A 12,702-nucleotide genomic window follows, 5' to 3' on the forward strand; every position below is an offset into this window, starting at 1 on the left:
AATACCTCAAAAAATACTTATTTGTGGAAAATTTAAATGCGATATTCATTTTCAGCACACCCGAAAACCTGAAGCAAACAATTTTTTTTTTTTCAGTTAGGTTTTCTGTTGTCTACCAAGCCACAATTACCAAATAAACATCAACCTTAAAAAAAATAAGACACCCCCCTCCCAAAGGTAACTATGTTTGATATAGAGAAGTGACCCCCCCCCCAAGGTAACTATGTTTAATATAGAGAAGTGACCCCCCCCAAAGGTAACTATGTTTAATATAGCGAAGTGACCCCCCCCCCACACACTTTTTAAAACTTTAATTTCTTCATATCTTTGAAACTACTCGTTTCCTGGGATTTTAACTGTTATTTTCGTTCTCAGCACACTTGAAAACCTACAAATAGTGGTAATTTTAAATGATTTTTGAGGATGGAAAGATACTGCACCTTTAGCAAAGATATCAATCATAGTCGTTTGCTTTCCTACTTTTGCATATGAATAACAAAATATCTGATGTTTCTTCAAAACCTCTGGCTATGATGGAGGGGAGGCTAAAATTTGCTGCTATGGTTTCAAATGATCTGAAATAACAACAAGGGGAGCCTTGATTCCAAATATTTTTCATGTTATATCTCCCCTCTTTGGTTTTCGTACATAAAGTAAATTTCAGTGTATAAATATTTGATACTTACAAAAGAGGGAGATATAACATATGAGAAATATTTTGAATCAAGTCTCCCCGTGCTGTTATTTCAGATCATTTGAAACCATAGCAGCAATCTTTGTCTCCCCTTCATCAAGGCCAGAGATTTTGGGGAAATATATATATATTTATATACGTATAGCGTAATGGTGAGAAGCCTTGACTGTCATTTGGGCGGTCAGGTTTCGATCTTGGCTTGAGGCAGTTGCCTGTCTAGCCGCACTGATGAGCTGTGAAACAGCGAAACAGTATTGTATGTGGATGACTATATATATAAATATAAATATAAAGGGCGAATGAACTCTTTTTCTGAGTCAACGGCCAACTAGCACCGTGTATATTTGTGTGTGTATGTGTATTGGAGTGGAGAGGGCTCCCGTAAGCCGTAGTGAAGGCAACCTTTCTAGGAGAAGCAAATCTCTGATTTAAAAAACCATAAAGCGGAAGACCAGTACCCGCATTAAGCTGGTCTGCAGTTTAATTTGTTGCTGGCTATCTTGCTCTTGCTTGTTGCTGGATCTCAACATTTTGAACCGAGAGAGAGACTTAGCTGTCGTACAAAGCTAAGACTCTGTAAGATCATCTTTGTATAGATACTCCCTCAGACATTTGGGCTCATGGATTTTAAATGTCTGAGGGAGTGGCACTCATCTGACAAGACGTTGCAATCATCATATATATATATATATATACACTAAGTTAAAGGTATTCAGGAGATAAAACTTGTGAATTAAACAAGAGTTCTCAATAAAAAGCAAAATATAATATTTTTATTTATATAGACAGATATTACATAGTCGCTCTACATTGAACATGCTAATGTTTTGGACAGATTGCCTTTGGTGGCAAATAAACTTTTTTACGTCGCCTGACATTTGGTTTCTTGCAAAATCAATTTGTCTCAAACATTAGCATGTTCAGTCTAGCGCCTATGTAATGTTTGTCTATATAAAATTCACATCCCATTACACTGATGAAAACTGAGGGTACAGTCGAAATTATGTACAAAAAAAAAAAAAAAAAAAAAAATTTCAAAGGACATTTTGTATTCCTACATGTCAGCAAAATGAAATAGAGAAAGATATAAACATACATGCTTTTCATATTTACATAACTCATTTATTTACCTATAAAGTTGAGGGTTTTGTTCTTTTTCGCTCTGACATTAATATTAAAAGCCTGCTTTTTCTATCTAAAGATTATCAAAACGAACTTAATATACTCAGTCATGGATATGCGAGCGACTACATAAAGGTTAACTAATTCGCATATTCCTTTAATTCAAGCGTTAATTACTTACTCATTTTTCATGGTTTCTTATTAGATGCTTGGTTTCATTTTACTATTACACCAACTTTATTTGCACATTGCTTTCACATTCTGCATAATTGCGTAGAATTTAAGATGAAAATGTTCTAGCACACAGAAATTATGTAACCATCTCAATGTGTGTGCAAAAAGTCTCTGTTACACTCCTCTCTGAAGATTCAGTCTACAGAGTTTAAATTTGAGATATAGAATCCTGTAGCAAGCACACTTTCTATTTGTTTTTTTAATTGGCAAAAATTGCTGCTAAAGGGTCAAAATTGAAAACAACGACGCTGGAGATGTAAATAACGACTAAGGCTAGAGTGCTAAAGGTTCTGATTTCGATTGTAGCGGATGGTACTCAAGTCATATTTTTTTTTCTATATCTTTGGAAATCATTACTATATATTTCATAATAATGAATAGACCATTGACTCTATCATAATAAATTAAAAAATCTGCACAAATTAAACTATGATATTTATGCGTATTTTACGATCGGGCAACGCCGGGCGGCATGCTAGTGTGTGTGCGCGCGTGCAATGGCGAAGGATAATTTTCTGTTATTTTTGACAGTGTGCGCTAGTGATTTAAAGATAGTAGTAGTGTAGTTTCGAAGTCAGACAGATACCAAATCTTTAATAGCAATAGACCCCCCCTCTCTCTCCATCCTTCCTTAGCCTGTTTCACCTCTTTTCTTCGTTCATTCTCTATGGTTGAATGAACAATGTGCTTCCCTGTGCTTATCCCCACTCCCTCAATGCATTTTCTATTTTGTTTATCTCACTTCTCGAGTCTTTCTCGTTGATTTTGTCATCATTATTATAAGTTTCAGAAAATTCCTCTCTGTTGATTGCACTATGCGCGTTGTGCCCCTCCCTAGCTTAACCAGTCTAACACAGTGCAATGTTGGCCTCGGGATTTTTTTTATCTTAAAACAACAATAATAAACAAGAAAACAACACATGATTTCACTATGATGACACGAGCACAAAAAAATATATAAGAGTTATTTTTCAAAAAAAAAAAAAAAAAAAAAGCGAGATTTTCCAAGTGACAATAAACTCGTTTTCTGCGCTGAAAACAGCGACAAAAAATCCCACACATGTAAAAAACAGGAATTATTTTTTTTTTCTTACATAAAGAATTCGTGTGATGAATAATTTTTCGTTTTTTAATTAAAGAAGAGGAATAATAATAATAAAAAGACAATGTCTCGTGATTTATTTTTGCACAGCATTTCCTCCAGTCGGGAAGGACTTGTTGATGCTGAAAGTCGTGAACAGTCAGAATCTCAATGTGCCGATGTTATTTCTTCTTCAGATATTATGGGCGACATAGAAAATGCGTTGGATTATCAGGATTTTGACGACTCTGAGCAGGTAAACATTTTTTATTTTATTATTTTTTTTTTTTTTCATACTCTGGTAAACGGGCAGAACAACCGAGAATTGCAACTTCCGCTTACTTCCATAAGTTTTAAACCAATTGCTTTTTATATGTAAAAGTCATCAGATTTAATCCGTAAATTTTTACGACGTCAGCGTATTATAAACACCCTAACCTCCCCATGATAAGAACTGCTTTCGAAAGCCCTTCTTAACATGGGAAAGTAGGTTGGGGGTGTTATTCCGAAAGCCGTTCTTAGCATGGGGTGGTTGGGGGTGTTTATACTATGCTGGGACAGGTCGTAAAAATACCCAATAATTTATATTAAAAATGTCGGATTTATATAAATTTAGTGGCGTACGTCGACGTCGGATTACCCTGGCTCACCCTTTAAAAAATCGTCCGCGCATATAAACTTAAAAATCGAATCGGAAACTCGAAAACAAAATTTTTTCTCATGCGTCCGTACCTATTATTTATTATATTAGTAAAAACAAATTACAAATTATATTTTTAACCCTTATCCTTGAGTGGCCTCTTGGCCTTGATAAGGGGTGATACCTATGTAAAAAAAAAAAAAAAAATTACGGTATCTTTACGATTACTATTTCCACTTCACTTCCGGTTGCTCCTTAGTTTTCTATTTTTTTTTTTTTTTTTTACTGTATTTTTTGTTTATTATGTTGTTAGGTGAAAGTACAGAATAGGGTAAAACTTGCGGAGAACGCTCTGTTTTGCGGTTGTTTTAAAAATGGAATGGAAATTTAAATTTCGTTCCGTTTTAAATTCGGTACATTGTTATATTACGTCCAACTCACCGTTCACATTCGATATGTCAACTTTTATAGGTTTTCGGGTATGTTGACAAGGTTGAGGGTGTCTCATTCCGAAAGCCGTTCTTAAACATTGGGGTGTTTATTCGCTGTAAACATACCCGAAAAGTAACCTATAAAAGTCGGCATTGATAATGTGATCAGTGAGTTAGTTAGACTGTGTAAAAAAAAAAAAAATACAAAAATTTTTACCACGTTTAAAAATTAAATTATTTAATAAAATTTCTTAAAAACTTAAAAAAAAAAAAATTTTTTTTTTTTTGTATAAAAAGTACGATTGTTGAATGTTATTTTCCCTATTACTTTCGTTGGGGGAGGGGGCAAATAAAAAGAAAATTAAAACGGAACGAAATCTAAATTTCCGTTCCATTTTTAAAACAACCGTAAAGCAGCATTCTCCACAAGTTTTACCCAGAATAGGTAATGGAAGCTTTCTTCCTCATGTTAAAAAGGATTTTTTTTTTTTTTTTAATAAATAATAATGTTATTATTTAGGGGAAAAAACAAACACAAAAACATTCTTAACATGGGAGGGACAACTCGAAGTGGAATGGAAACAGTGATCGTAGCAGAGCGGAGCGGCGATAACTACAATTCTTACGTACTTGTGCAGAATACGGACCGCACTGAAATAATGTTATTGTTTAGAAACCGGAATGTTTAACATGGTATACAAGGCGTTTGCAACTATTCTGTACTTTCACCTAACAATTTACTAAACAAAAGATATCGTAAAAATGGAATCTAACTTGAAAATGCGATCAGAAAATAGTACGATCCGTATTCGTATGAGCACCAAATTTTAAACCATATACAAAACAATTGGTTTAAAACTTAGGGAAGTAGCTGCAAGTTGCGTTTCTTAGTTGTTCTGCCAATTACTGCCTCTTGCCCCCCACCTCCCCCAAACATTTCACTTACAAATTATGCCCAAAGCATCAAAACTGAGAAGTGCGAGGGATATCCGCTGTCTATCCTATTCTTAACTCGCCACATTTTTGACCCATTTGTCCGCTAAGCACTGGCCTTTCATTCTTTCATCATTTGTTCATCACTTTCATTTCAGCAATCACCACAATACCACATTTACTTCATAATCTACTTAAAATATACCAAATGATTTAAAACCAATTTTATTTCGAATATCAGAAAAAAAAGATGGAGTGGTCATATCAAAATTACAAAAATATATAAAAAAAACCCAAAAAAAAACAATAAAATCATGAGTAAGTTAGTAAGACCTTCCTAAACTTTTCAAAGAGTAGACTGCTCATTGTTTTCGGTTGATTTAGAACCGAAAACGGGCATGTCAACTTCTAAATGGGAGTGTGGATTAAGTGAGATGAAAATTAAAGATTGGGTGGAATTTGTCAGTGGATAGTCCTTCTAAAATGAATACATCCACTACATAGGACATGAATAAAAGAATTTCGACCACGACCGCTCAAGAAAGAATTTGATTCTAGATGCTATACTTATATGAGAACTAGATATGCCTTAAGATGGAATACTACTGCCACATCTGAGTCTGTATTGCTCAGCATTCTTTCCTGTATTAATAAAGTATGAAATTGGTTCCAGAATTTAGTGGAGGTGGGGGGATCTTTTTTTTTTAATTTTTTTTTTTACATCGGCATCACCACTTATCAAGGCCAAGAAGCCACTCGAGGATAAGGGTTAAAGAGTATACAGTACAAATTGGACAATATAGTTATCGTTAGTAATGGAAATTTGGTAAATTTGTTAACTTATATGGAATGGCTCATCAAAAACTTGTTTATGTTAGACTTGAAGACAACCATATTGTAGTTAGCTGGAAAACAGGAAAACGGAAGACAATTCCATAGGCGTGCAGTTCTAAGAAAGAAGCTTTGCTCATCGAATCTATGTTTAGGTTTAGGCACAGATAAAGAGTAGGGGAAATTATTGATAGTGTTTTCTGCTAGATGGATGTTTCTTGGGAAAGTTTGGCGAAGGGGGGACCATAGATTGGAGCTCAGCCGAGCACTTGCCATGAAAATAACAATAAAGCAAAGACAAAATCGCAACATCTCTTCTCTGAGAAAGAGGTTGCAGGGAAGAGAAAAGGACATCCCCTACGAGGCTACAAAATCTATTTTGAACTCTATCAAGGCAGAATAAGTCCTTTCTAGCAGCTCCTGCCCAAATGTGGCAACAATACTCCATCCTTGGACGTACCTGGCTGTTATATAGATAGAGAATTGTGTCAGCAGTGAGATATCTACTGGATCGATAGAAGGATCCCACCATTTTTCCAGTGGGCTTGGCTACGGATTTAATGTATGTGTTCCATTTAAGATCTGGAGTAAAGGTCAAACCTAGAAGCTTGTCAAAACATGAGGCCTCCCCAAGACAAGAGCCATTCATTTCAATTGATGCCAGATGGGGATCAGATCGTTGATGATGTAAAGATAAAAACTTGGTTTTAGATGCATTAAAAGTAACCAGCCACCTTTTTCCCCATTGTACCACTTGCTCAAGATCGGAGGAGAGGAAATTTTATTCCTATAATGCCTTTCTCAAAGGAGACAGGACTAATCTTTTATCTACATTCATTTCTATTGAAAGTGCTCGACTGAGTTCCAATCTTTGATTCCTCTTTGTAAAACATTTGCAGCAAGAACTTTTTTTTGTCTATTACAACGAAAATTGGCTTGCCTTTCTCCTTCCTTCTGCCTAGTGTCAGGCAGAATTTTTATTGACAGAGCTTCTTTGCAAGGGTTTCCGACCTGGACATTGCTGTGGAACTGCTCCCCTGCTGATTACAACTTGGTTGTCTTCAAATCTAATGTCAACAAATTCTTGTCATGGACTGCCCAATAAATTATCAAACTCGTTTCATACCGTTGACCATAGTGTTCCTCATCCTTCAACTGGCAATCCTTCCCATCTAATTAAACATACTCAAGTGGCTTGTAGTTTTCATAAGTGGGTTACCTCAATAGTAAAAAAAACATGATTGTACCTATTTACTCTGCCTCCCCATGGGACAGAGTTAGACACCAGGGTCGTTTTTTAACGTTGAGAAAAGGTACAAAAATAATAAAATTGTCTCGGTCGTGAAGGACTGCTCCTCCACCGAAAGAGAACAAGAAATGGAAGTGCAGCATCTGAAGAACAGACACTACACTACGCCAGGTATTTATTTGCTCCCCCACCGAGCAAATTAGGCACAAGGCCGATTTTTAATGTGAGGAGTGAAGGGGAAATGGGGACCAACTCCCCGGGGAGTAGGGGAGCTGGTTAGTGACAATTGGTACGGAGGGTTGCCCCTACATTGACCAAGGTCTTATCTGTGGGGTCGCCCCCACATAGGGTCTTTGCTTGCAGTATCTGCCGGAACAGATACTACACTTTGATCTTGGCCAAAAGACCAAGTTGTAAGCCGGATGTAAACTTCTTAAATTTCTGAGTTCAAGAAAAAAAAAAAAAAAAAAAAAAAATGAAAATAAATGATTAATCTTTTCTTTTTTTTTTTTTTGTGGACAAAAAATGTATGCTATTAATGATTTCTATTGACTTTATTGAACTTAGAACCTGTTTGTAAGTTATATTCCCTCGTTCTGCTCCCACACCCTCTCTCTCTCTAATATATCGAATTAAAATGTAATATTTTTATGTATACAGGCATTTTTTTATACAATTTTTTTGTATGAATAGAAATGTTATATTAAACTAGTTACTTTTGACAGCTCAATATCACTTTGCAAGGTTCGCAGTTTAAAATAGTAAAACAAACATTTCGTTCATAACTTTGTTGTGGACATAAAACAAAATCTCTTACATTTATTCATATAAATAAACATTAACATTTTTTGGTAATTTTGATGCAATTTTAAAAAAAAATTTAAATGTGACCAAAACGAAAAATAAGATAGCTTCACTTGCAATTTAGAAATAGATCGCAACTTGTTGAAACATAAAGTTGCCTCTTCTAAAGAAGGGAACATTTGAACACAAATGCTTAATATCTGTCTAAAAAATAAAACAATATTGTGAAACAACTATTTAAAATCAAAATGATCACAAAATTAAAAAAAAAATACAATAACAAATTAATTAATTTTCAAAACCAATATGCAAATTAAAGTATATATAAAGATGTTGCTTCTATTGTATAAAGTTGAATTTAACTTGCAATAAGGAAGTTCGACTTTACAGTTAGTGTGAGAAATGAACTCAATGTTTGTATTTAATCATTTAGATTAAAAGAATATTATTTGTCACAAGACAGAAAAATTAATTCCCCAAATATAAAATTTTGCATTATTTATATATGCGTACGAAAATTAAAATCCAGATATAATGATACTAAACTTGATGTCTGGAATCCTTATTTCAATTTTAATCAAATTCCTTTGCATTATGTAAAGGAATTTTGATTGAGATGGTAATGCCTGGGAAGATACTATCATCGCAACAGAACAGATACACACACAAAAAGAAGAGTGTCTGCGAACATGATACCATGATGAACAACATATACTGCACCTCCCCTCCCCAAGGAGTAGGCAATGCCTGGGAGGGTGGTCTCATGACAATAGAATAGATACTACACTACCCCTTCCTCCCAAAATTAGCATTGCCAGATAATAATATTACATTAAACCGAATTTAGAACCCTTCCCACTCTTTATTATAAAGGGCAATATATATTTACTTGTGGAAGAATTTAATGGAATTTTTCTTTCTGCTTTCTATGAATCTAGAAAATGTCTAAAATTTGAGCCTTATGTTTCAGGAGTCTTAAGAAGAAATAAGAATTCATTGAATCTTGCTAAATTGGTTTCTAATGACTATGGATCAAATTCAATACAATCAATCTGAAACATTTAAATTTTAAAATGAGGGGTGTCCCATGTTATGCCCTCTAAAACTTTTTAAAATGTTTCAACAAAACTGAAATTTGGAGAATATTTATTAATACAATATTTATTAATACAGTGTTTAAATTCCACAAAATTTAGAAATATCTGAATTTCATCAATGGACTTTCACCCCCTTTTTTAATCTCTTTGCATAAAATAAAATCAAAGCATGTGCACATACTTGGTTTATATAAGTAAAAATAGTATGAATATATAAATTTTTATTATCCATACAGACGTTTATACAAAATGCTTGCATGAATAAAAAAATTATACTAAATAAATATACAGCTCTACTTGTTTTTATTTACTTGCCTCCTCACGAGGGCAGAGTTAGATACAGTCAGTTTTTAATGCGAGGAATTCCACAGCTCCCCAAAATGGGCACTCTGAATAGGATCAAAAATAAAAATTGCCTCTGTCATGAAGGATTTCTCCTCCGTTGATTGAGGACAGAAAAGATGAAGTGTAGTGTCAGAACAGATACTACACTTTGTTCCTAGCCAAAAGGCTAAGCTCTACTTGTTATTGAGCACAATAAACATACTTCACTGGATTTTTACTGTTTTTTTTGTTTTGTTTTTTTGTTTTTTCTAACCCGTTCTTCTGTTAATTTTTGTTATTTTATAATATAAAATATATTTTTTTTAATCAAATTCACTCCAAGTAAGGTAAATTATCACTGAGCCATGAGATTACTGTGAATTGAGGACAAATCTTACAGGGAATTAGGCAACAAGATGTCTGTTCACACTGCGCTTCAATTTCTGCATGTTATTACAGCTAGGGAAGCAGGTTAAGGAAGGGAATTCCAAAGTCTAGTAGTACAAGGGAAAAAACTTTCCAAGTAGAAGGCTTTCCGTCATCGAAGAGACCTCTACATTGAAGGCATGAGATTTTGCTGTTTTTTCAGATTAGTCAGGAGTATTTACATCGTGGAGGCACTGACCAATGCTGAAAGTTCATCGGAGCACATTCCATTAAAGTACTTGTAAAATAAGCACTGAGATGCAACATTATGACAATGGGATGGGGGTTGGAGCTTGGTTAACAGTTGTGGGCCTATTAGGTTGTAGACCTTCTTTTGTACGCTGTTCAACAAACACTAACCCATATGTGGCAATTTCAACAATTGCAGTTTGAATTATCATTCGACAACATTCATCCTGTTCCTGGATTTTTGAGATAAGGATTGATAATTTGAATTATTTGCATTACTATTCTCATCTTGAGTGTTATTTGCACAACGTTTCGGCCTTTTTTAGACATATCTTGTTGAACTTGGGAATTAACACAGTTTCAAATGGGACCTTTTATTCAATCCACGAGGGCAGCATGCTTTTGTTTCGTCAGCCATGACCAGGTAGAAGTTTTTTAACTAATTTTCTGATGTAATTAGATCAGGCTGTCTGAAGATGTTGACTCCTGACTCGGATACACTGTACATTAAGGTTTTTTGATTTTATTTATTTTTTCTCTGTTCCAAAAATAAAAACAACAATTGAGCCCTCTCCCCCCCCCTCCTCCCTCTTACTTCACTGTCTGAAGATACTGGCTTCCTAACTTGAAGAATTTGAAACATAAAAACTTCATTTTACTTTTGAAAAGAAACTTTCCAAGTTTGCCTCCAACTCCGCACTGGACTTTGCTAACCACTCCCTCCCTAACTTTCCTTTACAGACTGACACCACACTAGACGATCTGAAAATCACCCCTTATCAGGTGCATGCTATCATAAAAAATCTTGACACTTCAAAAGCATGTGGACCTGATCTCATCCTGGCTGTGCTATTAAAAAAATGCTCCACCGAAGTAGCTCCAGTTCTCTCCAAACATTACAACAAATGCCTTAATGAATCTTGCTTTCCTGATTGCTGGAAAACTGCTTCTGTGGTACCAGTTTTCAAGAATTCCAGTAAATTACCGCCCCATTAGCCTCCTCCCACTTTTTGCCAAAATATTTGAGTCCATAATTAACCAGGCTCTGGTCCATCACCTTACAGATACTAATCTTCTGACCGACCAACAATATGGATTTAGGCAAGCCTGTACCACAGCAGACATCCTAACTGTAATCTCTGAATGTATATACCATTCACTGGACAAAGCAGGGGAGGGTAGAGCGGTAGCTCTAGATATATCTAAGGCTTTTGACAGGGTATGGCGTGAAGGTTTTCTCAGGAAAATCAGAGCATATGGTATCACTGGAAAAATACTTAACATAATTAAATCCTTCTTAGATAAGAGAAAAATCCAGGTTGTCCTCAACGGTCGTACATCTAAACAATATGATATAAATGCGGGAGTGCCTCAAGGGTCTATCCTTGGACCTCTATTATTCCTAATATTCATAAATCACCTCCCTGACAAAATTGTTTGTGAGATGGGTATATATGCTGACGACACCACGCTCTATAACAGACACGACAGGAAATCAAATGAACACATATCTAAAGAAATGGCAGAAACACTAGAGGATGATCTCCGATCTGTAGTGGAATGGGGGACAAAAATAGATGGTCACATTCAATGCTGCCAAGACTAAACTTGTTTCCTTCAATAATTACAAGAAACCTTCTCTACCACCAATAGCAATGGTCAAAGGCTCTTTATCTGAAAGAACATCTTTTAAACTCTTCGGCCTAACATTCACAGGAAACATGAGTTGGAACAGTTACATTGAGAGTATTGCCAGGACTGCTGCGAAGAAGGTAGGTTCTCTCTACCATGCTAGAAAGCTACTAACACAAGAAAGTATCCTGTACCTCTATAAGTCCACCCCACCATTCGCCCATATATGGAGTATTGTTATCATATTTGGGCTGGTGCATCTGCTACTAGTCTCTCGCTCCTGGACAAGGTCCAAAAGAGTCGCCAACCTAAACTGTCATCTAAGCTTCAGCCTCTGTCCCATCGATGAAATGTTGCATCCTTCTGCCTGTTCTACAATGAATGCTCTGACGAACTGCAAGCACTTGTACCCCCTCAACGTAAATACCTCCGACAGACCCGACAAACAGCTAAATCCCACCTTTTCACAGTAGAGATCTCTAGATGTAAGAGAGCCTTCTACTCCAGTAGTTTCTTCCCCAGAACTGCTAGACTTTGGAACTCCCTTCCGGGACCCTGCTTCCCCAACTGTACTGACATGCAGAAGTTCAAGTGTAACATGAGCCGACATCTTGCTGCCCAACTCCCTACATAGTACCCCTGTAGCTTATGTCCCTGATAGTAGCCTCCTACATCAAAGTAGCGATGTGCCTTGTTTGGGGTGAAAATGTTATTAAAAAAAAAAAAAAATGGCAACATTTTACTTTACAGAATTTGCCTTAAAAAAAAACACACACATTTTGAGAAGCTTAACCTTCTCTCAATTAAGCATCAACATTTATACGGTGATCTCATTTTGGTCTCTAACCTCCAAAATTTATGTTTCACTCCTGCCACAGGAAAAAGTTCTGCATGGTCATTACCAGATACTGTTTCACCACCAATTTCAATTAAACCATAGGAAGGTCTCTTTCTCAATACATACGGATACCTGGACTTGGACTATCTTTTTAAAAGATGAAAATGCTCTAACTAT

General features: G+C 35.6%; 1 protein-coding gene across 7 annotated transcripts in view; it reads left to right on the forward strand.

The window, feature by feature from the left end:
* The window catches only part of LOC145249588 (anoctamin-4-like), a 248,964-nt gene that overhangs the window by 124,225 nt on the left and 112,037 nt on the right, over positions 1-12,702 (forward strand). For 6 of the 7 annotated variants that reach the window (XM_080111292.1, XM_080111293.1, XM_080111286.1 and 3 more), the window contains one exon: positions 3,329-3,387. In XM_080111292.1, the coding sequence (XP_079967418.1) occupies positions 3,329-3,387 (59 nt within the window). Of the gene's footprint in view, positions 1-2,673; positions 3,388-12,702 lie in introns of those variants that run through there. The other variant, XM_080111290.1, reaches the window with a different exon arrangement.

This window comes from Euprymna scolopes, chromosome 28 (genome assembly GCF_053919585.1).
Source record: "Euprymna scolopes isolate OS-2025 chromosome 28, ASM5391958v1, whole genome shotgun sequence".
Lineage (NCBI taxonomy): Eukaryota > Metazoa > Mollusca > Cephalopoda > Sepiida > Sepiolidae > Euprymna > Euprymna scolopes.